The following is a 25,406-nucleotide window of genomic DNA, read 5'->3' as shown; positions in this document are numbered from 1 at the left end:
AAGTACTTCAAGTTTGTCCGAGAAACTTGAGGCTTAAATGTTGGTGATGATGTTACCCATATTATACCACCAGTCCTTCAAAATCATCCAGCATTGTCACACATCACAAGAAGACTCCATTTGTCCTACATAATACCTTGTAACAGGAGTTTATTAAGGAACATTTCCAGCAGTTGCTGCCCGAATTCTTGACATTGTTTCTTTCAAGCCAGTTCCACACCACTCTTAGAGAATCTGAGACTCTCAGAGAATCTGAGAGTCACTACTCTCTTGTTCATAGTACATATGTCACAACTACTTTCAGGATTTTTTAATTCACCAATTACCAGAAACAAGTGTCTTCATGTGTCCATGCCATGTGCGTGGACAGTGAAAAGATAGAGAAGGAAGAGATGAATAATAAAAGCAACATATATATTCTTATTTATTCCTCTTTTTTTTGGTTCTGTGTAGGAAGCAGTGTCTCATTGTGCTCAGCGTTGTACAAAAATGCAACAAAAATCAGTCCTTTCTGCAGGAGAATTTACTATTTATGTGTGAGGCTATAGGCAAGAATTAAAAAGGGGCAGAGACAGAAAATTTGCAAAAATACATGCATTTATATTCCAAGAAGTATGAAAACCAGTTGTTACAACAAGTTTCAGTCTAATCATTATAGAGTTTTTACTTCTATAATCCCACATTAAAAACCTAGTTTGTCTTTTTCTGGATCAGATACTGAAGCACCTCGGATCCACTGTCCAGACAATATTGAGACTGTAACTCTGGAACATCATAACTCTGCTAATATCAGCTGGCAGGTACCAACAGCTGAGGATAACTCTGGAGATGAGGCAAGTTAAAATCTGTATTTATTTGACTGGAGGCAGTCTCTCTGATTTTAATTAATTTTATGATCCGATAGAATTTATTTCTTCTGACAAGCAGGAGGAGAACAAAAATCTGCTAGGAAGTTCATATCTTGAGAATTCAGCATTTTCTATCTTGATTAGAGTTTTGCAGTCACAGGACACTCTGCTTAGTGTTTCAGTGCATAAAACTTCATATGGTTAACTTATGTGGCCAAAAGAAAGAATGTGCCCTTGCTTATAAGATGGAGACAGCCACTTTAAAAATGAGCACTTAGCATGTGAAGAAGTTTAATAAACTCTTCTCAGAAGGAAGTAAACCAGTTCATTAATTTAAATGGCTAACAAGTACACACTGTGATAAGTAAGAACTCACTTAAGTTTCCTGGGTGAGAAAGAGAAATCTCAGTTTCCTATGCAAGGTTCATACATGGGCCTTTGGCTACTACGGGTATCAGAGGTCTGGAAATGGAGTTAGAAGGAAAACTTGCTCCAGAGCTGCTTCATAAAGAGGAACATTCCCTACAGGCTCAGACATTATCAAGTTACAGCAACTGAATGTTTTATCAGGAGTCAACAGAGTAGCAGTGAGTCTGTGTGCTTTTCATTTACTGCAAACACAGGAGGTTTTTGCACTAGGAAACTGAGCTATCCCAGTAAAAGAGATTGAAGCCATGCTTTTTTCTTTTGTAGTGTAGCCATGGTCAGGTACTGTAGCTCTGCTGACATAGGGTCATTCATTGATCTGTAGATGCCAAGTGCCTTAGCTCTTAGTTGTAAGAGGTTTGTCAAAGCCATGGCTGTCAGGTGAACTAATTATGATTTTTAAAGAGAAATTTCTTAAGACAGCTCTAAGCCATATGAAAGAGCCATAGACAGCATCAAAACGTCATTTACTCCAAATGTAGGGTCCCTTTGCTGTACCGAAACATACTGAAGCATCTGTGGGCTATTGACTCATAAACATATGTAGATTAAAACTGGGTATATAAGTACTTGCAGCCCACAGTTCTTTGCTCCACTCACCTCCCAGGTCTGCTGCCCTTGCAGCTGGAGAACTGAACAGCAGACAAAAGAGTTTCTGAGCTGGCATATTGTGTGTTCAGTGCAGTGAGGTAAATAAGGATCAGTCTTCAGTTTTCTTGATGCACAGTTCTGTAAACTGGAGCAAGTCAGGGTCCAAATCCTGACTGCGTAAATCCCTGTTGCTATAAAGACGACAGACTTCAGAAGGGGAGTAGAGCACTCTGTTGCAAATTCTGTAATCATTACTTTAAGAGGCTATTTGCATTAAGAATGAGAAGGCTTGCCATTGAAGGATACTATTCTGTACATTCCTTGAAACATGAGTGTCATGATTAGTAACCAGCTTTGGCTTTTAAATAACAAGTGTTTTCCTGTAACAGGTCTCAGTTCACGTTACCCCAGCTTTCATACCACCATTTCTTTTCCCAATTGGCGAAGTTGACATTACTTACACAGCAACCGATAAATCAGGCAATGAGGCAAGCTGTACATTCAGTGTCAAGGTTATTGGTAAGTGCCAGCAAAAACCACCAGGAAAGTCTGTCTGTCATGGCTGAAACCTTCTAATTTGTGCAGAAAGAGACTGTGAGTCACTCTGGCCTTTTTGTGTGCAGTTATAAGCACAGCAGTATTATCATCTCCATAAATGCTTTGCTGATCTTGGGTCACAGTTTGCATGGTATGCAGTCATTGTGTTTTATTTTGCCCTTCACTCTGAATGTTAATATTCCTCCTCATACACAATTCTTTACTGCGTTGTCCCTTACTGCCTTCATCATATATCTCTTTTTAATTCTTGAAAGACGTCCCCATAATATTTCCAAGGTTCCCACACACTGCTGATGCAAATTATTGCTCAAGTGTTTGTGTCACAGTTGTGTTATACAGTAGTCCTGTAGGTAGTCCAAGGTTTGCTCTGTAGAAAGCAAGCTCTGCCAAAACCATGGGTGCTGCAGAAGAATCAGTCCTGTACATTCACTCAGCATCTTCCAATTGCAGCAGCTTGCAAGTGTGCACCTGTGTTGTATCTTCTGATGTCTACTTAGAAGTGCTGTTTACCTGACTTTTTCTGATATAGATGCCATTTGAGTGTGGCAGCAGTTCTGTAAGCTAATGGCATGCCATTCTTTAAAATTCTGCAGATGCAGAGCCTCCTGTAGTTGATAGATGCAGATCTCCACCACCTGTGCAAGCAGCCGAGAATGATTATCCAGCGACATGGGAAGAACCAGAATTTTCAGACAATTCAGGTGAGATAGTGCACCCCAAAACAGGCATGCAACAGTGCAAGGCTAGAGAACTCTAACCTGTTAACCCTTGATCCCTTGGAGTTTTACATTTTTTGAGGTTTCTTTTACTTAATTACTTTTAAATACACCTGATTTTGAAGATATGCTGCTATTTACTTTAACATTTGTCAGGGTTGGGGATGAGCAGCCCTCTTTTACTTACTGATGTTTTAGGTCATCTGTTTAACTCTTCTAGGTGGTCCACTGACTGTCACTAGGAGTCATGCACCTGGAGATCTCTTTCCCAAAGGAGAGACAATAGTTCAGTATACAGCCACAGATCCTTCTGGCAATAACAAGACATGTGATATCCACATTATCATCAAAGGTTTGTTGTCTTCATTTTCTGGTCAAAAGCTTATGGCATTGTTTTAACTGAATATCATAAAGGATGCCAGACTACTCCACTTTTTCATTTAGTCTCCACTTTTTCATTTAATTATTCCCATTTTATATTGGAGTAACTTAGAGGTAGTCAGGATATTTGTTAGTACCAAAGAATAAATTGTCATAAGACTGAAACATCACAGCAGTGAATTTTGTCCATAAATTCAGGTTAGGTGTGAAAGCATTGAAATTATGATTCAATAAGCGGTAAAGCACACAGTAATGGATCTTTATTTTTTCACAGTGATGGGTACCATGTGAGATGTATTAATAGGTGTTACTGAAGTGTCTTATTTCAGATCTGTTGTTAAAAAGGAAAACTTTATGCAAATTTTTCTGTAATCATCTACAAATATTGTAGTAGATAAGAGAGCACTCTTTAGATTTTAGAATCTGCCTGTACCTATAGATAAACCAGTGCATTTTGCTTATTGCATAGACATCTTTTCCCCACAGTTCACTTTCTTCTTTGAAGTTCAAACAATGATTCAGCCGATAAAGTATTAAGGATCAAAATTCTACTTCATCTCTGCTTTCTCATTTTTATGTCTCAGCTGGGCATCAGCATAAGAAGATATGTTTGCTTCACTCACCTCCTAGGTCTGCTGGGAATATTTAAAATCATTCAGACTGGAATTCTAGTTATAGCTTTTAGAAACAGGAAGTTGCAGATATATATGCTAGGTTCTGGTTTGCTCTAAATCTTACCAATAGCAAGCCAGTGCTTAGAATTGGCATTATTTCAAGTTTCTATACCACCTCAGACTTTTTGTGGTTCAGTGTTTGTGACATAATGTTTTCAGACATTCATAACCTCAATCACAGTCTGCCTGAAAAACAAATCATAACTGAGATTTTACATTCAGTCCCTCCTAAGATGATTGTGGCAAGTTCATGTGTTGTTGCGTTGCTGCAGAATGGATAATGTTTAGTTTCAGAATTCAAGAGGCAGTCTAGTTTACTCTAATTCATTGTATAAAGTTCATGTGAAAATGTAGATTTATGTTTTATATTATTTTAGTAAATAGTTTCTCATATGTATCACAACTATTTTTTGTCTTCATGTTTCTGGATTTCAAATTTCCGGGGCAGAGTTAGAAAGCTATTTAGCAGTCCTGTGATCCTGACTTTATGGAAGTAACAAATAATACTTCCACAGACTTCAACAGAAGCAAGATCAGGTCAATACTTATGGAAATCCTATCAGTGCCATTTTCCTGCAGGATTATTTACTTCACCATATTCATCAGTATATAAAACTTTGTATTTTCGTAGGTTCTCCCTGTGAAATCTCCTTTGAGCCTGAGAACGGGGATTTTATATGCACATCAGATGAAGCAGGAGTTAATTGCACATTACATTGTGCAGAGGGTTATAGCTTTTCAGAAGGATCAAGTGAAAACTACTATTGTGCATATGTGGATGGTTTCTGGAAGCCACCTTATTCTCCAGAGCGGGTTGGCTGCTCTTGTAAGTCTTGCTGTTACTAAAATGAATCTGCAACTCATCAAACATTATGTATACTGAGAAAATAGACAAAAGTATTTTAGAAATTTTGACTTCTATTTCATTTTAATAAATGTTCTCTGTCCTCTGAACTGTTACAAATACTGTGAGATAGTGCTTGAAAGTCTGTAAATGTATTACTTCAGCTGCTGTATAAAACACAAAAATAGCAGTGAATTTGAATCCTGGAAATCACAAAACAGCAAACATGGCAACGCAGACAGGTTAATTGAAATAGTTTGTTTACAAGCACTGTCTTTCCAGTAGGAATTACAACAGCATTTGCAACTTATTGATCCAAGTGCATAGTGTGTGCTGTACTTACATATCTAATTACCACCCAGTCAGAATTGTTTATATGTTTTCTTTGAGATAGACACATGCAAATCTTTAGCTGTGGAATTTTCCACCTTTGGTGATATTTTTGCAACAAATGTATTAGAACTACATTTGAAGCCAGTCTTGGTACCATATTGCATCCACTTGCATCTGAGTAAATTTCTTGGTTTCAACAAACAAGAGTAGTGTTTCGGCTATGAACAAGTGTGAGTTATGTTTCAGAGCTATCTATCAATTCAAAATCCATAACTTGGACACATAGAAACTTACCTTTGCATAAATTCTGGATGAGAATTTTTCATAATTAAGGTAGCAACATTAGTAATAAGACTTTTAATGTATATTGCTTCTCTCTCATTAAAAAGTATGGAAATTAGTTGACAGTTACTGGTTTCTTCCATTAAGAAAAGCTGAAGTAGATATGGTTTTTAATGTCTTTTGGCTTTCCCAGTAAATCTCATGCCTGCCAAAGGGTCCTGTTAACTGCCTTGGTTGAGGTATGAGTGATCCATTTATGTTGCTAATCTAAAGATAGTGCTTCTTACCTTACTGTGTTCCAGTTTTAGCCTGAATTACCTTGATTTCAGCTCTAAAACTCCTGCACTGATAAATAAAAATTTATTTCTCCAACATTTTTCAGTAAATCGATTTGCAAACCATGGGTTCAAATCCTTTGAGATGCTCTACAAAGCAACGCGATGCGATGACAACAATCTTGTAAACAGCTTTACTGATGCATTCCAGAGTGCACTTGGTAAAATGGTAGGTTAGTAATACTCCTTCCCTTTACCTACTTTTTTTAAAATACGCATCATTACTTTTCCCAGTTGACTGATTTTGTACAAGGAAAATAACAGCAGAAACCCATAAGTGAAATCTGTGCTTTTTCAAAAGATGACAAGTCATTTTAAAAAATGAAAATGGTTCACTGACATTTTAATGTAATTCAGTTTAGTCTTCAATGTGAAGTTATTTGGGAAAAAATTTATATAAGTGTCCAAGTAGCTTAGGGTCCTGCAGCTCATAGATTTTTCAGTAGGTTTCCAGAGTGAACTTGTACAGATTTGAAAGCCCCAGTCAACTGTCCCCTAATCTCAGTGTTGTTTTTATAAGTTGGATGTGTTCATAAAATAAATGCATTTTATATAAAATATATATAACATATATCCATATAACATAAATGAACATATATGTATACAAGTGGATAAATTCCACATCTGATGCATATGTCCAGGCACTTAAATCCAGCAGTAGTGATTTGCTCAGTTTTCTGGAGCTTCTGAATTCTCACTTTTATTGTTAAGAACTGTAAGGCACTGAACTTGAGGGGGTAACATATTTCTTCCCTACCTTGTCTCTTGCTTTCTACTTCAATATCGCAATCTCCCCTTTTAATCCACAAATCTGTCCCCACCTGAAAAGCAGAAGCAGCAAGACTTTCAGCTGCAGTCCCAAGGGTGTGTGTTCAGGCCAAGTGTGTTAGCATTGTTGCAGTAGAGAACACTGGGCATTTACAGGGTATTGCAGAACAAGGCCCATATGCTAATAAAAGCTTCTCTGCTAGCTAAAAAACACTATTAACACGTGCAGCTAATGGACAAACTCCTGCAACTCTGGAATATATTTAAGTAGCCATTCTCAAATGGCTGAAAATGTATGTAACACGTCAGGCAATGTCTGACACTTGGACCTAACTGTCTGTAACTCACTTGCCTTGATTCACGTTTGTTCTCTTCCAGTAGAGAAATCTTGCCTGGTTTTATTTGTTTCTTTCATCTAAAAGCCAGGTACCACCAGGTTCCAGTGCTTAACCATTACTATTGGCAAGCAAAAGGTAATAAGGAAAAAATACTTAGTGACCTTCCCAAGCAATTACATCAAAATGCCAGCAGTCTGGGAAAGCATTCAAAAAAGGTTGTTTTGAATATGCTTAGTCCTGTTCCCAAGAATTTGAAATTCTAGCAGAGATCTGAAAAGGGGGAAGGAATGGGCAGGAACTGTGTTTCCAGTGAAAACTGAATGAAAAAAAAGCACCCAACATGCATGAAAGTTTTCTGAAAAAAGCAAGAAATACGTACTTAATCAAAAATCATGCATTAATCTATTCTTATATAATCTTCACTGCTTTCATGGAGGGAAGAAATCAACATCACAAGAAAGGTCAGGGGAGAGGGCTATGTGGTTTTATTGATTTAATGTTATTCTTCTTTATGTTGAAAGGTCCCATCATTCTGTAATGATGTCGATGATATTGACTGCAGATTGGAAGATCAGACACAGAAACATTGTTTGGAATATAATTATGATTACGAAAATGGATTTGCTATTGGTAATTATTGATTCCATAGATTCTTAGCTATCCATGCAGCATAATTCCTTTTGTTTTGAAGTACACAGTGTATTGTGAGAGATACTCTTTTAAAATTACTGTGGCACTGATAAGATAATAAGCAATTTCATAGTATGTTTTATAAAATTATTGTGGAACTGTTTCATGTCTGGTATTGATGCTGCTTCCTATGTAATGCAGAGGAAAAGTTTACTGAGATGCCTCATGACGGGGAGGAACAAAAGAGCAGACACACACACAGCTATCCTACAAACCTGCTCCGTTAGCCTAGAAGAAAGTAATATTTTTAAAACATACATTTTCAAACCAAAATACTGAGAAGGTAAAATAGATGGGTTTGGAGATGGTTAAGAAAATGAGGAGCATCCATGATGCTCTTTCAGATCTGCAAAAAACCCTCATTTTGTAAAGCTATACAAGCTTAAGTTTGCCCATTAGCTGTGAAATTACTTTTTATGTGCAAGGGCAAATTTTACATCACAACTGTAGCTATATCGGAATGAGAACCACCGCAGTCCTAGTGATTATTCCCACTTTGCTTTATGCCCAATAAGCTGACATTTTCAGTCAATTTTTGAACCAGTTAGTGTCCATGTTGTATTGCTGTTGTCCTTGGCTTTTCTGAGTCCCGTGGGGGTGCTCAGAGCAGACAAGCTGGAAATGGGTAACTTACATTACCTGTCTCAGCAGGAGACATTTTGGCTGATCCACGTGAGAATATGCACTCTGTGACTCTTTTCCAGGCTTATAGTGGAGCTACTTGGTAGAGATGCCTGCTTATGCTCACCTTTTAGATGTTCTTCACTCAGTTTAAGAGCATGTTTTTTTGTATTCAGACAAAACTGGGCAGGGCTGGATGTTCAGTCTGTGGTTGTCATCAGGGTAAGGATGAATGCTGATGAAAGCTGGAAGTAACCTGTGAAGGCATTTGGAGAAAACAGGGCTGAGGACATGGAATGTAGAGTCCTGTTCTCTTCTGGTTCATGTCAGCCTCTATTGGAGTAACCTTGTTGTCAGTCTTCAGGAGTTTCTCGCGATTTTACACTGGGGAGGCAGGAGAGGAGAACTGTTCTCAGGTCATAGGAGACAGGAGTTTAGAAAATTAGTGGCAGAATACTCACACAGTATTAACCACAGAGCTCTGAGTTGTCCTAGTTTCCATTGTAAATTTTGTATAATCTAGGTGACTGCTAACAGGTAATTGGCAGAATTTTTTTCTACCTTCATGTTTTTGAAAAATGAACTAGATCTGAGCTAGGGAAGTGATCATCCCCCCGTACTCGGCATTGGTGAGGCCACACCTTGAGTACCGTATTCAGTTTAGGGCCCCTCACTTTAAAAAGGACATTGAAGTGCTGGAGCAAGTCCAGCAAAAGGCAGCAAGGCTCATAAAAGGTCTGGAAAACATGTTGTAGGAGAAACAGGTGAAGGAATTGGGTTTGTTTAGCCTTGAAAAGAGTCAGCTCAGGGGTGACCTCATCTCTCTAGAACTACCTGAAAATGGGTTGTAGAGAGCTGAGGGATGTTCTCTTCTGTCATGCCTACAACAAGAGGACTAGAGGGAACAGTCATAAGCTGAGACAGGAGAGATTCAGAGTAAATATTAGGAAAAATATTTTCTTTGTTAGAGTGGTCAGGCATTGGAATAGGTTCCTCAGGGAGGTGGTGGAGTCACCATCCCTAGAAGTGTTTAAGAGGCATCTGGATGTGGCACTGAAAGATACGTTTTGCAGTTTAGGGGTTACAGCAGGGTGGCAGGTTAAAGGTTGGACTTGATGATTTTAGAGGTCTCCAGTCTTGATGATTCTGTGATTCTATCAATGAAATAGACCATGCTCCTCTAGATTTAGTAATTCTAAAAAAGTAGACAATGTACAAAAACAACTGATTGGTTCTGGTTGAAATCATGTTACAGGTGAAAGGTGTTATACAGTGTCTGAATTTGACTCACTGTGTATAACAGGAAGTGCTTGTCTGGGAGTAATAAACACATAAGGTGATGTTACTGGCTTTTTTGAGAGATCAGATGTTAGAGCTGTCCAGGAGCTGTGAGAAGAAATTATAATGGAGACATGGCATAGGCTGCACTGCCTGTAGTTGAGCAGAAAAAGGAAGAAAGAGCAATATGGAATTGTTTAAGATGTTCCTGGCAGGTGGGGATGCATGCAAGATAGAGGGAAAAATAATTGCAACATGTAGCTTTTATAACTACTTCTTTGAAACTCTGGCTAACTGCCCAAGATTCAGGATCTCTAGGTTACCAGTTAGTGGTGAAATTGGTTTTTACTTTTACATCAGTCAGAATGTGAGTACAGAAGGCACTTGTGCTGAGGCAAAGTCAATACACATCATCTGGAACTTCAAACAGATCCCATCCTATTGAGGATGTATTTTAGAAAAAAGTACAGGTACTTACTTTCCACATGACGTTGCTTCTCTTTTTGTTCTTTCTTAATGTCCCACAGGACCTGCTGGCTGGGGGACAGCAAACCAGCTGGATTATTCCTATGGTGATTTTGTTGATGTAGCACAAGAAGAAGACTTATCCAAGCATCTCTCTGCCTCTGTAAAAGCATCACCTGCTCGAGTCAAAAGGCATAAGCTGAATGTTCCAATAACTGACCACAAAATCAAGTTAATATTTAACATCACAGGTAAGAGAAGTCAAAATGTCATCCTTCTCTGCCTTCTTTTTAAAAACATGTTTCTAATACATTCAGTAAAACTTCTTCAGTTCACAAAAGCTTGGTGAAGATGCAGATGACAGTTTTCTGGACCCATTCACAGCTCCATTGCATCACAGGCTTTTTGCCTGGGGGAAAGTTCGCAGCTTCATGTTCATGGAGGGCTTTGTGCACATGGCGTGCTTTCCACTTTCCATTGGCAAGCTTGAGTGTTGCACTCTTGATATATTCCAGAGAACGTTGGAAGTGCTGACTGTAAAATCTGTGTGCTTTTGGTGTTTGCTGTGTATATTCCAGCTAGCGTGCCACTGCCCGATGAAAGGAATGATACACTGGAACTGGAAAATCAGCAACGACTCCTTAAAACTCTGGAAACAATCACAAACAGGCTGAACAGAACTCTCAATAAGGAACCCATGTATTCTTTTCAGTTTGCATCCGAACTCATTGTTGCTGACACAAACTCACTGGAGACAGAGAAGGCCTTTCTTTTCTGCAGGCCTGGTTCTGTGCTGAGAGGGAGAATGTGTGGTAAGCCAGATGACTTGTTCATTACATGCATTTAGAATCCTTTTGCAACGCAAGGTTTTAGAGGATGTTTGCAGAAGGTTATGGTTTGACACAGTCCAGTGCTTGTGGTCTCCCATAACAATAAACTGCAAAAATGCTTTGCACAGTTTGACTTTCAGAGGATGTTTATATTCCTAACCAAAGCCTATGGAAAAAGGATGCTTTCGTACCCAGGATTCCACTCCCATAGGGAAATCAGGCATATCCACACTTGGTGATAGACATAAAACAGTGCTTGATATGCAGTCTTTTAACCCTGTTAAGTCTTGTGACTAAGTTAAGATGGGGAATTTGATTCCATTTCCTGTGTATAGTTAGATCTTTGCAGTGTTCCTGAGAGGTACCCCATTTGCTGAGGAACAGAGTCATATTTCATATAAACACAGGAATTCCAGGGGCAAGAGAGGTATGTATGATTTTTAACTCTGAGGGGAACATGTGTTTCCAACATTGCAGTCAACTGTCCTTTGGGTACTTATTACTCCCTGGAACATCATACCTGTGAAAGTTGCTGGACTGGATCCTACCAAGATGAGGAAGGGCAGCTGGAATGCAAAAGTTGTCCATCTGGTAGCTATACTGAATATCTACACTCTAGAAGCATCTCTGAATGCAAAGGTGAGAACCTTTTTCTTATTCAGACAGCCACTTCTGAGTGCTTGGTGACATCCTTTTGGTCCTCATAATGGAAGTACTGGAATGAGGTTAGCCTGTGAAACGAGGAGCAGTCCTAATGGCACCTTGATGCACACATATAGAGAAAAATCCCAAGTTTTCACTACTGATATGGCATGCAGGGTGTCTGGACAGATGTTTTAAGAAGAATTGGCCGTTGTAGCTTTGTTTCAGTTCTGTCTTAATTTTGTGAGATTGTGAGACGATTTTGCAGGGACTAATACACTTAAAATAATGCTATTCTTGTCCCTACCAGCCCCTCTCCATCCTACCACAATCAAAGATAAAATGTCTGCATCCTCCACTACAATGCTGAGGCATTGAACACCTCAGAACCACTCTCTCTTCATGACTTGTTCTGAAAAAGAAATTGCTAGCTTTATTTCCTGCTTATTATTTAATTATCATTAACTTTGTTGATTAAAATGAGTAACCAAGTTGCCGTAAATCATCTGTGAAGCTGACTGGAAAAGAACTCACTGGTTAATGATTCACAAATGCACTATAAATAGCTTACCGAAATTGTCTATTTTTTGGTGTATTTTGCTCTTTGTACCCATGAAGTCATTCAGAGTAGAGTAAGCTCTAGCAATAAAAGTCCTTGTGACATGCACTGTGAGTTCAACATTATCATCAGTGATCAGGAGCCATGTTTCCTGTTGGACATTGCATAATCTTTATGAATTTTTCTGCCTTACAGCTCAGTGCAAGCAGGGAACATATTCACCTAATGGTCTTGAGACCTGTGAAACATGTCCACTTGGCACATATCAGCCAGCATTTGGATCCAGGAATTGCATCTCTTGCCCAGAAAACACATCAACAGTAAAAAGAGGTGCAGTGGATGTCTCAGCTTGTGGAGGTTTGTAACAAAAGGCGTGATGAAATCTTTTTTAATGAAATTCTTAACATTTCTAAGTTGTTGTTTAAACATCAGCTAATGTAATCCAATTCATCTGCCTGAGATTGAATTCCTCTTCTGGTTAAATGTGGACCAAGCAACATGACCTAGCAAAATGACAGGCCATTTCCTGATACCCTGATCATTTCAATTGCCCTCCTTCTAATTTCCAATTTGGAATAAATTGAGATATGTGATTAGTACCCACAGGAAAATAAAACCTTTTTCCTTAGAGAAGAGAAGAGAAAGGGAATGATAGAATATTTGTCACTGTTATCTCCAGAACAGCTTCCACATTCCTGCACAAAAATACTGAATTTTAACAAAGTTTGTTCCATAATTTTTTCCAAGAAATGATCCTCAACTGTCGTTGAGAAGCTTTGCCAGAAGGATTCTCAGGGGAAATAGTCTTCAGGGATTGATCGTACAAAAAAGTCCTGCTTTTGTCCGTACTCCTCCTTGAAGGGGGGAAAAAAACAAAACCAGGTGTGAAAGATAAAAGAGAAACAAAGTTCCATTTGAAATTTGACCCCAGAGCAGCAAAAGTAATAGATAGAAATACTTCTGAGATATTTCCATAGTCCTTTGAGAATGACATGTCACCTCACAGAAGAATTTAAATAGGCATTTCCTAGAGTTGCGTGTTCCTGACAGATTTCATCCTCTTCCTTTTAAGTCTTAAAAGGGACTATGAGAGGTGGAGAGAAAGTGAGATGGTGGTAGGTAGGGTAAAGGTGCACAAGATCACTCAAAAAAATATCTTTTTGTTCTTGCAGTACCATGTCTTGCAGGTGAGTTCTCTCGTACAGGTTTAACACCCTGCTACCCTTGTCCCAGAGACTACTATCAACCAGATCCAGGGAAGTCCTACTGCTTATCTTGTCCCTTTTATGGAACAACAACTGTCACTGGTGCCAGATCCATCACAGATTGTTCAAGTAAGCCAAATTGTCTCTGCTTGATAAAGTGAATAAAGGGAATATCTAAAGGATATGAGATAAAGAATAGCCAGAAGTAGTCTTAACAGAAAACATCCCACTTACTCTCTTAACAAGTGTCGAAACTGGATCTCAACCAGTGAAATTAACAGCTGCTTCTGTCTACTGGTGTTGTCTCTGTGTTTTGTAGGAGTGACTGTGTGATATATACCAAGGTTCAATAAGCAGAGTTTACATGTGCAGAGTGTGTGTATGTATACACTCTATATGTGCACTGTACTTCTCCCCCTCTACTTTGCTCTTGTGAGACCCCACCTGAAATACTGCATGCAGTTGTGGTGCCCTCAAGGACATGGAATTGTTGGAGCAAGTCCAGAGGAGGGCCACGAAGCTGATAAGAGGACTGGACCATCTCCCCTGTGAAGACAGGCTGAGGGAGTTGGGGCTATTCAGCCTGGGGAAGAGAAAACTCCATAGCAACTTTTCAAAATCTGAAGGGGCTACAAGAGACCCAGGGAGGGACTCTTTATTAGGATCTGCAAGGACAAGGGGAGGGGTAAGGGGTTGAAATTGATGGAGGGGAAGTTTAGGTTAGATATTAGGAAAACATTTTTCACTGTGAGGGTGGTTAGACACTGGAACAGGTTGCCTGGGGAGGTAGTGGATGGCCCAACCCTGGCAGTGTTCAAAGCCAGGCTGGATGAGGCCTTGAGCAATCTGATCTAGTGGGAAAGTGTCCCTGCCTATGGTAGGGGGGGTTGGGACTAGATGATCTGTAAGGTCCATTCCAACCCCTAAAATTCTATGATTCTGTGATTCTATATATGTATGCTATGGAAAGAGGTCTATATAAACATACACAAATATGTATAAGCATGCATGAATCTCTGTATAAAAACATTTAAATATTCTTTATACATACACATGCATATATGTGTTTTAGAAATGCACGTCCTTAAAAATACGTATTTGTGTAATGGTTACTGTGAAGTTTGCTTTTTCTTCCCACAAATTCACTTTGTTCAGCATATCCTTAGACACATTACTAACATGCAGATATAATGCCCTCATAGAATAGGAACCTTGCCATGCAGTGTTATTAACAGTGCTTTCATGCCTTTCTTCTTTAGGTTTTGGCTCTACATTCTCAGCAGCTGAGGAAAGTGTAATGATGGCACCAGCCTTTCCAGAAAATATCAGCAAGCAGTACAAAGTCAGCAGTCAGGCAAGGACAATTATTATTTCCAATATCTCAAATTAAAGAAAAAGTGCTTCATGCAGCAATATATCACTAAGGGCCTTGTAAATATAGCTGGTTTACTCACTATATTCCCTGAAGAGGTTAAAGCAATCATCGAGAGGGGAGCGCTCAAACTCTCTGTGCATAGAAGCACTTTCATTGAACAGAGGAGGTAGCATCAACTGTCAGCAATCTTAAATTCTGGACTTGAAGACTTCACCTGATGCATGAAATATTTATTACACTCGTAAAAAAAATCTAGGCTACAAGAAAGAGGTTCAGCCAATCTGTAAAACTTGTATTGACCACACTTGGTCATCTGAGGTCTTCCATATGCTGAATTCCAGAAAATGCTACCGGGCATCTAAGTCCCAGTTGTAAAATCTTGATTTTACATATTGTAACATAGACAAACTTGTGAGGAGGCAAGCAGAGCTCCCTTCTGCTGTGAGTATCCTCTTTGAAATAAAGACCAGTCCTCATGTGAAACTGCTCTAGTGACAATGTTTGCCAGAGATGCCCCTTCACCTCCACCATCTCCCCCGGCTGCCAGTCTGTAAGTCCCGACAAGACTGCTCTGATTGAATCTAATGTTGGGATATTATGTAAACAGAAGCAAAGCAGCCTCATGATAAATCTGGCCTGAACCGTTATAAAACATATGGACAGGTGGCAAACTGATCTCCTGTGGTTTTAGTTGACCATTTTCTCAAGGGCTTCAATGAACTCGTGTTTACTACAACAGAAGAAATAATGCCACACAGTGAAGTTCCCCACCAGCTCACCTGATGACAAGTAGCAGGAAGTGATTAGCTGATGCAAAAGGATGCTAAGTGGAGAACTCGCATATAAAAGACAGCTGATTATAAAATGTCCCCTGTGAATCATAGCTAAGAAAGTTATGAGGGAACAACTGTGATGATCACTTTGATAAGTAAAAGGTAATTTAAAAATATTTTTTCAGGTTTGTGGTATTTTTCTGCAGGAAAAAAAATTATTGGTGTGCTGAGGAGACAAAGATGAGGAACTAGAGTTTAATGCTGGTGACATTTTTTATCCCTCTTTCCACAGTGTCTGTAGAGTGTGCAGTTTAAAAGTAGAGTATTTTGTTCTAGCTTTGCTGTAATTATATCCCTCTTGCCTTGGGCAGGTCTTTCATGAATGTTTTCTGGAACCATGCCACAACAATGGGACATGCAAGCAATTGGGAAGCGGATATATTTGCATATGCCCACTTGGATATACAGGTAAAAAATTGAGAATACAGGTAAAAAATTGAGAAGAAGGCAAAGAGTCCTTGATATCCTTCACGTAAATAGGTATAAAAGAGCAAAATAGAGCTTAACTAATTGGAATATCTTTTACAGATTTAGAATACATAACTGTTAAGAAACTAAATACGCATGTTCTTGCTGAATTATGTTGTGTTTAGCAGAAAGGGTTTTTGAATGGGATTTTTTTTTAGCGGAGTTAGTGGATTTGAAAATCCTATCACTTGGCAATACTTATGATTAACAAAAGGTGGAAAATTGCACTCTAGACAGCTAATTCCACCAGATCTGCCTGTACTTCTCTTCAGTGTTAGTTTCCCGGTTGCTTCAAAGCAAACAGATGTCTTGTAATTCAGCGGTTATCAAGAAGTTACTTGTGATGGGTATTAAGTACAGCTATGTGGAACTGATCAGCCTGTTGCCCGATGTGCATCACACCTATTTCTTTCAGGTTTATTATCTTTTTGTTAGATGGTGTTATCTCAGGTCTGTGTTAAAACACAGTCTAACAAGAAGACCCTAAATGTGAATATCCTGTAACATAGGCACTTAATCAATCATGTTTTCCTGCATTAAGTAATAATTACATATATGTTTCCAAACCATTTCAAATTTTGTCTCCATATTTTCGGTCCTTTATTTTGCATTCTAGGCTTGAAATGTGAAACAGAAGTTGATGAGTGTAAATCATCTCCCTGTCAGAACAATGGAATATGTAAAGATGGTACTGGGACCTTTGTTTGTCATTGTCAACCAGGCTATTCAGGTAATTCGTGTCACTTGATAGCTTTTCTTCAGCCAGCCATTGTTTCTGTGCCAAGAAGGTGATACAAAACACAAGTGCTGTAGAATTCCACATCCCTGGAATTGTAACAGGAAAGCAGTCTGATCTACAGGTTAGAGTAAAGTTCTACTGTAGGTGAGTAGGTTTTGAAATAAAAGGATGAGCATTCAGGGAGAGGTGTAGGAGGGTTGTGCATGCATACTTTTGTTTTGTGATATTTCTGGTCTGAAAACAGGAATAAAGTTTAGGGAGTTAGCAGATACCACAGGGGAAGTGCTTGTGTGACTGAGTATGGCATGACTAAACAAAGCATTTATGTCGTTGCTTTACTGCAGCCCTATGAATAAATGAGTGGGCTTTTGCTTATGTTTCTCAGTGTTTTAGACTGTCAGTTGCATGCACAACAAAGGTATTGAAATCTCTGGGGAAACTAACATTCTTGAATGCTTTGCCAAAACAGCAGCTGATTTCTAAATATTTTGATATACTATTGAGGATATAATTTTGTGTGATTAAAAAAACCCACTTTGTGTTTTCCACCAGAAATGGTCTCCCTCATCGTTCATGTTTATCAACTGCAACACTTGATGGATTCTTTTTAGACTTTATAAAGACAAACCATGGACTTTAAGTCTTTCATGTCCCAGCATCTAAATAACACAGATGATCTCTGTAGGTGTTTGCAATGGTGCAGTCAGTCATGGAATTTTATCACCTGCTCTCAGTAGCCTTTTGCTATGCTAGCAGTTTGGTGATGTTCTGTTTTCCACATCTAGTCAGTGCAGCATGCAGACAGTGACTATTTCTTGATCATGCCTTGTAATCTCTGCTGTTTGAAGGTCTCTTGTGTGAAGAAGACATAAATGAATGTAGCTCCAGTCCGTGTTTGAATGGAGCCCACTGTGTTGACGGCAAGAATGGTTATCACTGCACTTGTGCAAAAGGGTTCACAGGTACACATTGTTCTGTTTAAGTCAGAGTTTACTCTTTCTGAACAAAAAATGTCTTCCTATCCTGTACAAAGTATTTCCATCTCATTTCTATATAGCAGTATATATATTCATATCTATCTATTGCATATATTGTATGTTGATAGGTATGTACTGGATTCGTAGATCCATCTAGTCTCTCAGAGTCTCTGTAGTGTTAGTTTTACTTCAGAAGGATTTACTAAGTAATAGGTCTTCTACTACTAATTTTGCCATGAACTTGCTGTGTTGAGAAAAAAATTACATTCCTATGGGTTCAAATTGTTATTTTTAATTTTATTTTAAAAGAAATAGTAGGCAAGATGGTCTATATTAAAAGTACTTCCCATCTCCATAGTCAGCTTCCTACTGTTTTCATAGATTTGTGTAACAAGTAACTGTATCTGTTGATTGTCATGTTACCAAAGAGCTCCACTATAAAATCACATGCAGTTTCTTCATTCTTCAGTGCTTGTGACATAGAGCCTCTTTCACATCAGAAATCCCAGAATCATGTGTTTCTGGATTTTGCATTTCTCCTTAGAGTTAAGGTTTCAGCAAAATGTCTTTTGTAGCAGCTTTTCATTAGCTGCTCAGAAGAGTTCCTTGGCTGATTTCCCAATTCAGCCCAAATTACTCACGTTATGGGCAAGATATGTTTAAATACCTCAGTTTGCTATATATGAATTTCTTTAACTACGAAGATGGTTTCTGGAGTTCTGTGACCGCTTAACCTCAGTTAATGGAGTAAAACCCTAACCTGCATGGGTACCCTGATGTGTGCTGTTTCTCAGGAGATCAGCAACAGTCCCTAAGAAACAGAGATGGGTTAGTAATCTTTTTTCTTAGATTGATTCAAACCAGAGCTGTTACTTTTTTCTTTTTTTTTTTTCTCAGGCAATCACTGTGAAATGGAGGTCAATGAATGCCTTTCAAACCCGTGTCTTAATAGGGCTATTTGTGAAGATCGAGTTGGCGGATTCTCCTGCAAGTGCCTCCCAGGTTTTAGTGGTGTCTTATGTGAAAGAAACATTGATGAGTGTTTCAGCAGACCCTGTAAGAATGGAGCTACATGCAGAGATGGTATCAACAGCTTCAGGTGAAAAATGGATGATTTATGTAATACAATGTGGAAAGCCAGACGTTGTGGTGCTTCAGCCTTCTTAGATTTCAGCAAGCCTTTTGACAGCCTGATCCAATATAAATGATCCTTTTATGGAAATTAAAGGAGACTTTAAAAGACAAGAAAATGTAGCCTGGTGTCTTCAGTCTTAAAAATATTCTAAGATAGACAGCAAAGAAAATACTCAGAGTTTGAAATGTAAGCATGCTAGGACTGCATGGTTTTAGTACTTAGCTTCCAAAAGAAATCCATTTTCCCAAACTTCAAGGGCTCATCTTGCTTTCCACTAGAATTAGAGCTGATGCTTGGTTATGTACCTGGTAATATCACATTTCTAGAGCTTGGGAAGACACGGCTAGCTGCACATAATGAGAATATAGTGGTTAAAGTACAAACACCAATTTAATCTTCCAAATACTTATTTTTATTCTTTAGGGTGTCTGAACCCAGAAGTCCCAAATGCCAATAGCAGTGTCATGTGCTAGATCACTATATAGATAGATAGACCAGCTGTTAATGTCTGGGTTTACTAATTTTCCCTCCCCAAAGCCCTAGAAGCTTTGATGCCTTTCAAAAACCATAGTTTTGCATATATCAGAGGTTTTGGTGCCTTTATACTGCCTTGGTTTTTCCTCTATGCATGCATATCTGCCTGAAAAGTGGAATACCTCTCATCTATACTTCTGTGTACCTAGAAGGTATGCTTTACTCACAGAAATGCAACGGTTGTCTCTCCCAATTTCCTATGAAGAAATGCAAGCTCTGTGCTTAAATATTGTATTGTCCCTGTCAAGAAGCAATATTATGGATCTAATAGAATACAAGCATGCTTAGAGGAACGACCAAAAAAAAACCTCCATTAATTCTGTAGTATGTCTTCTGTTCATTTTTATTTTTTCATCCATTATATGCCATTCCCATTGGCAGATCTGGCCTCTAGCCAGAATTCTTTGTCATGATGGCTGCCACCTTTGAAGCGTGCTTCTCTTTTCCTCCATAGGTGTCTCTGTGTGACAGGGTACACAGGACTAAACTGTGAAGTGAACATCAATGAGTGTGACTCCAGTCCCTGCTTAAACCAAGCCACCTGTGTGGATGCCTTGAACTCGTACGTTTGTAAATGTCCCCCTGGCTTTACAGGCAGCAGGTGTGAAACAGGTACACAGGACTAAGTCTCAGAAAAAGGTGGCTTGACTAAGTCTCTGGGCAAGATTTGCACTGGCCAGGCTGATTTCATACAGCTTCCCCAGAAAGCAGCTAGAGTGGTGGGACTCTGAGAGGCTGAGTGAAGCCTGTGGTGTTAGTAAGTGTAATTGCAAACAAGTAACAGCATGTGTGCTGTGTTACATTTATATTCATTTCTCTTTTTTAAGGAGTGGCACTATCTTTTTATTACCCAGTGGGTCTATCAGATTTAATTTTTATCTGCTCTGTGTATCTGAGTTAATTAGCTGTTTCTGTTTCTTGTATTTTGTGCAGGGATTTGCATCACAGGGTTAGAGGTTAATATGTGGTAGTCTTAGCTTTAGAAGTCCTAAAGACATCAAATTCCCTATGGTCAGGCAAAATGTGTCACACCTAGCGCAGCTTCCTCAGGGATGCTGGAGGCATTTGAAGAACCACCAGGCTCAAATCCATTTGTCTTTTAGCCACTCCATAAAAGTGATAAAGTGTTATAATAGTAGCTGGTGAATCTTGAAACAGAAGCTGAAGAAGCCATGTTGATTTTACAGAGGCAGTAGAGAACATACAGGTCATTTACACCTGCCATCTTATGTTAGAATCTGCCAGCTTTCAGGAGGGCTCCACTCCATAACATTTACATGTAGCATCCTTGTAAAGCATGTAAGTCTGCATTGGACAGCAGCACAGAAGTACAGTTCCATACCAGTGCAGTACCAGTGCAGTAAGTTCAGAGCATGGATAATCTTGGGTTGTTTTATGTGGGGTTTTTTTTAAAGCCATGATTCTTGTGAATGAAGTGGAATCAGCTGGTTGTATACACCTCGTTAGGATGCTGGATGTTAAATGGATATGTCATTTCGTTGATAGAGGACGGAAAAGCAAGGTTCATGTTCATTGTTTGTTAGACAATCAGCTGCTTTTCCAGTCATTTGTCTTCAAACACTGTGTTTTCTAGCCTTGGAAAGCTCTGTATGCTGACTGATGTTGGTCTGCTAAACAGTCTTTTTACCTCTGCTCAATTTAAGGTGAATAATTTTCGTAGATGGGCAGTGGTCTGTTTTATTGGATTTGCTTAGATTACACTTGATTATCTTTCTGGGTTTTTGGGAATATTGCTGAAAACTCTTTGTCATTATTGCAGAACAGTCCTCTGGTTTCAATCTTGATTTCGAAGTCTCTGGTATATATGGATATGTCTTGCTTGATGGTGTTTTCCCATCTCTTGGTGACATCACCTGTACATTCTGGATGAAATCCACTGATACTACAAACTATGGAACTCCCATTTCTTATGCAGTGGAGAATGGAAGTGATAACGCATTTCTTCTGACTGATTACAATGGGTAAATCACAGTTCTGCTTTCTGTAGCTTACAGATATCTTGAATTGATAAGGAAAGCGTAGAACAGAAGTCTGGATATCAGGTTTGCCTGGGGTACCCTGCCTCTGTGTGGGGTAGAAAAATATGCATCCAAACTCTGTAGCTAGAGTTGTCTCTTTGTTTTGTTTTTCTCCTTCCTTTGTTTCCTTCACTTTTTGCCCAATAGAAGAATAATGACAAGACTGCAGTGAATTTAGAAAACGTGAGTTATTTTTTTCTGGAGTACATTCACGTCATATTTAAATGACTCATTGAGACAATAACTGGATCAAGTGGAGCTTAACACTCATAGTACACGTAGCATGAGTCCAGAAGCAGGGGTGTACTCAACTGGCAAGTTTAAGTCACTGCGCAGCCATGTCTTTCTATTTTAGCACAAAATCGTGTTACTTATTTCACTATGCTTTGCATATGATAACCATAACTTAAGAGTTCTCTGAGAGAGATATACCTTGTATGATGATCTTTCAAGAGAGTTTTCTTGTATGATATAGGCATAGTTACCTGGTTTGGCAGATAACATTTCTCTGAGTCAAGTGGGATAGGCCATGCATTTAAAAAGTGACTACATGCAACTGAGTATGCCTTCATCTTCCTTCCATGCAGGTGGGTTCTTTATGTAAATGGGAAAGAAAAAATAACAGACTGTCCCTCAGTGAATGATGGCAACTGGCATCACATTGCAGTGACATGGACATGCACAGATGGGGCGTGGAAGGTGTACATTGATGGAAAACTCTCCGATGGAGGCAGTGGGCTTTCTGTTGGCTCAAAAATCCCTGGTATGCTTTATTTATATTACACCAGATCTGTTGCCTTCATTCTGTTTTTTTATTGCAGAATTTGATATGCAAAAAGATATTTATTTTGGTGTTTTTAGTATATCTCCACATTTTCAGCATTTATGCAGAGCTCGTGTTTGCTCTTCTTGTTTGTGGGGACAGTTCCCCTCACTCAGTGTCACTGAAGACAAAGTGTACATTTCTAGGGCAAACTGTTAGGTATCTTGTTTTATGGATGGCAAGAGTTAAGTCCACAAAGGAACCTGTGCTGAGCTGATTTTGGAATGGCTTTGTGAGAATAAGTTTCTCACACAACAAAGTTAAGTTTAACTGGCACTTCCCTTACAAATGTGTGCTCAGAGTGGGTTTTGCTCTTTCATTTTTTCTTGCGATCAGTTGTCTTTACAGCATTTCAGAAGACAGGAAAAGGAGTACCTTCAGCATTGAAGAGCTATGAAACGCCTGGCATTATATGGCTGCAAAGAGATTTTGTTTTAAAAATGTTCGTGTGGACCATGGTCCAAATTTACGTAGTGTTTCAAAAAATATCAATATTAAATTAAAAAATAAAATAGTGAAGCATTTTTGTCCATGTAGGTTATACTTACCCTTGTCTTTCATGGTTACACTGGAGTTAATCTCCAGAGGTAAGATCTAAGGAAGTGTGCTGTCCCCGTTACTTTTTGACCCTGTCCACATACCCTATGATATACAAAATGTATGTCCACATGCTGCTGGTCAAGGAGAGGAAGTTTAACTTGTATGTCATCTAGCATTGACTGTCTAATCACCACTGTGCTTATGAGATCAAATTAGATCTCTATGACTTTGTGAGCTTTAGTTTAAAGCGGGAAGTGCAAGGTAGCACTGTAAAATTTGCCCCACCTGCTTAAAACTGCAATTTGCATTGCTGTGTGGTGTGCTTCAAATAGTGAGCAAGAAGTGGTCCCTTAGAGCCCGTATCATTTCTGAAGCAGCCAAATGTAGTTTCTGCTCTCATATGTACTTGAGAGTCACTTACAAACTGTTATTTTCACTTACCTCAGTCTATCATAAGGCTTCCCAGAGGTTTGCTGAGAGAGTTTGTTGAAGGTGTCTGGTCTCCTTCACTGCAAAATCCTGGCAACACAGAGTGGCAAAAGCTTTGTTTTGCTTAGTTTTTTATCTTCCTATGGATCACTGCTGTAAGGCTCTGTTTCCTATCCCTGTTCTAATTTTGAGCTTAGGTGGTGGTGCACTTGTACTGGGTCAAGAGCAAGATCAGAAAGGAGAAGGATTCAATCCAGCTGAGTCTTTTGTGGGCTCCATCAGCCAGCTCAACATTTGGGACCATGTACTTTCTCCACAGCAGGTAAGTCCTTTCTGCAGTGTTAGAGCACAGGGCTCTGAGCATAGGATGAACATTTGAAAAGGCATTCCAACTGAGCATATTGGACAGTCCTGCTCCCACAGAATTCAGTGGGGACAGATGGAGCTCAGGTTTAGGGTGATAAACTTAGTGTAGTAAGTAGAGTAGCTTTAAGCAAAACTCTGTCTGGTAAAATCAACACTGAGTCACCTTCTATTTTGACTGAGCCTTTCTGTAGTATAGAGCTTTGAAGTAGAAAGGATGGCATGTGTAAAAGCTAACAGTCCTGCTAGAAGAGAGAGAAAAGCACAATGAAATGAGCTAAGTGCTTGTTTTATGGATTACAGTTCTCTCATCCTGCTGTGTGAAGCCACTGGTAAAACTTCAGAGGGGAGACGTCACAATTTCTGTCAATGCATTAGACACTATGAAAAATCTGAACTATATAGTCCCAAGAAGAGTTTGAGTAGGCAGGATAACTGAATATTGGGCTACATTTATTCTGGTACCAAAAATAAAGGTTTGGCAGCACTAAACTTTCACTGAGTTAAAAAATCAGTATAGATCAAGAAATGTCTGCATGGACAGTGATCCCTCAACTTCTCTGAGAGACAAGCTTCAGCGCTCAGTTATTCTCAGAGTGAAATTTGTTACTTTGTATGTTGTTGGGACCTCTTACTTCCATTTATGACTGCAGTTTCTGCCTGCCACAATGCACTGCTGTGAAGAGCCTGAGTGTACACTTGATCATTTCCCCATACATACAGGGGGCTGCTGTGAGGTTTCCCCAAACTGTTTCTGCTTCAGGCTGAACCAGCCGCTCCTCGGAGGGCAAATGTTCCATCCCACCTCTGGAATGTGCTCCAGCTTGTCAATATCTTTCTTGCACTGAGGAGCCCAAAATGCAATGCAGTACTCCAGATTTGGTCTAATAAGAACTGAGAAGGAATAATCCCTGCTTTGGTTTTCTTATTGTAACCCTATTCACACAGCCAAGATGTTGTTGGTCCTCATTATTCACCAGGTGCACTGCTGGCCGGTACTCAGCTCACTGCCTGCCAGAGTCCCCATGTCTTTTTCCATAGACCTGCTCCTCCTCTTGGCTTTCCCTAGCCTATGTTCTTGAGAGGTTTTTCTTTCCCATTTTTTCTTGTTGAATTTCATGAAGTCTGTGTTGGCCCATGACTCCAGCCTGTCAAGGTCCCTATGGATGAAACTCTGTCCTTAAGCATACTGACTGGGCCTCCCAGTTTGATATTATTTGCAACTCTAATGGCAGTATGCTCCATCACCATTTCCTGGTCTTTAGTATTTCAGTCTTGCAGGTCAGAACTGATAAACTGTTGTTAACATTTGAACACTGAGGACTAATGTTCTAAATTAGAGGCATTTCTTGGGGGAAAGGCCTTTGGTTAAAAGGCTTTGCTGTTCTGGTGTTTTTTAAGGTTTTACCACTACTTTGTTTATCACTGTTTGTTATCTATGATCCAGATAAGAAATAATAACATGAACAGAACATAGAAGTGAAGCAGAATCTTTGTTTCCAGCATCCAGATGTCTCCTCTGTTTCCTCCTCTTTGTCCTTGATACCACCAGGGATGGTGAAGCCACCACCTCCCCGGGCAGCCCATTCCAATCCCTGATAACTCTCTCCATAAAAAATCTCTTCCTAATATCCAACCTAAACCTCCTCTGGCAGAGCTTGAGTCTGTGCCCTCTTGGCCTACTGCTCGTTGCCTGGGAGAAGAGACCAACTCCCACCTGACCCTCCTTTGAGGGTGTTATAAAGTGCAATAAGGTCACCCCTGAGC

General features: G+C 39.3%; 1 protein-coding gene across 1 annotated transcript in view; it reads left to right on the top strand.

Annotated features, from left to right (window-relative positions):
- Positions 1-23,598, top strand: part of LOC103810942 (sushi, von Willebrand factor type A, EGF and pentraxin domain-containing protein 1-like) — a gene marked incomplete at both ends in the record, with an annotated part of 29,078 nt that extends 5,480 nt beyond the window's left edge. Inside the window, 17 exons of the mRNA XM_009083875.1 lie at positions 715-833; positions 2,255-2,384; positions 3,017-3,124; positions 3,360-3,491; positions 4,826-5,020; positions 6,036-6,157; positions 7,616-7,724; positions 10,211-10,399; positions 10,727-10,960; positions 12,375-12,536; positions 16,677-16,790; positions 17,648-17,761; positions 18,674-18,875; positions 19,900-20,057; positions 21,226-21,427; positions 22,072-22,247; positions 23,474-23,598. Coding sequence (XP_009082123.1) covers positions 715-833; positions 2,255-2,384; positions 3,017-3,124; positions 3,360-3,491; positions 4,826-5,020; positions 6,036-6,157; positions 7,616-7,724; positions 10,211-10,399; positions 10,727-10,960; positions 12,375-12,536; positions 16,677-16,790; positions 17,648-17,761; positions 18,674-18,875; positions 19,900-20,057; positions 21,226-21,427; positions 22,072-22,247; positions 23,474-23,598 — 2,591 coding nt within the window. The remainder of the gene's footprint in view (positions 1-714; positions 834-2,254; positions 2,385-3,016; positions 3,125-3,359; positions 3,492-4,825; positions 5,021-6,035; positions 6,158-7,615; positions 7,725-10,210; positions 10,400-10,726; positions 10,961-12,374; positions 12,537-16,676; positions 16,791-17,647; positions 17,762-18,673; positions 18,876-19,899; positions 20,058-21,225; positions 21,428-22,071; positions 22,248-23,473) is intronic.
- Positions 23,599-25,406: the final 1,808 nt, after the last annotated feature.

The sequence above is a fragment of the Acanthisitta chloris genome, unplaced genomic scaffold (assembly GCF_000695815.1).
Source record: "Acanthisitta chloris isolate BGI_N310 unplaced genomic scaffold, ASM69581v1 scaffold7031, whole genome shotgun sequence".
Lineage (NCBI taxonomy): Eukaryota > Metazoa > Chordata > Aves > Passeriformes > Acanthisittidae > Acanthisitta > Acanthisitta chloris.
Note: the sequence above shows the minus strand (reverse complement) of the source record. Positions and strands in the feature narration are given on the sequence as shown.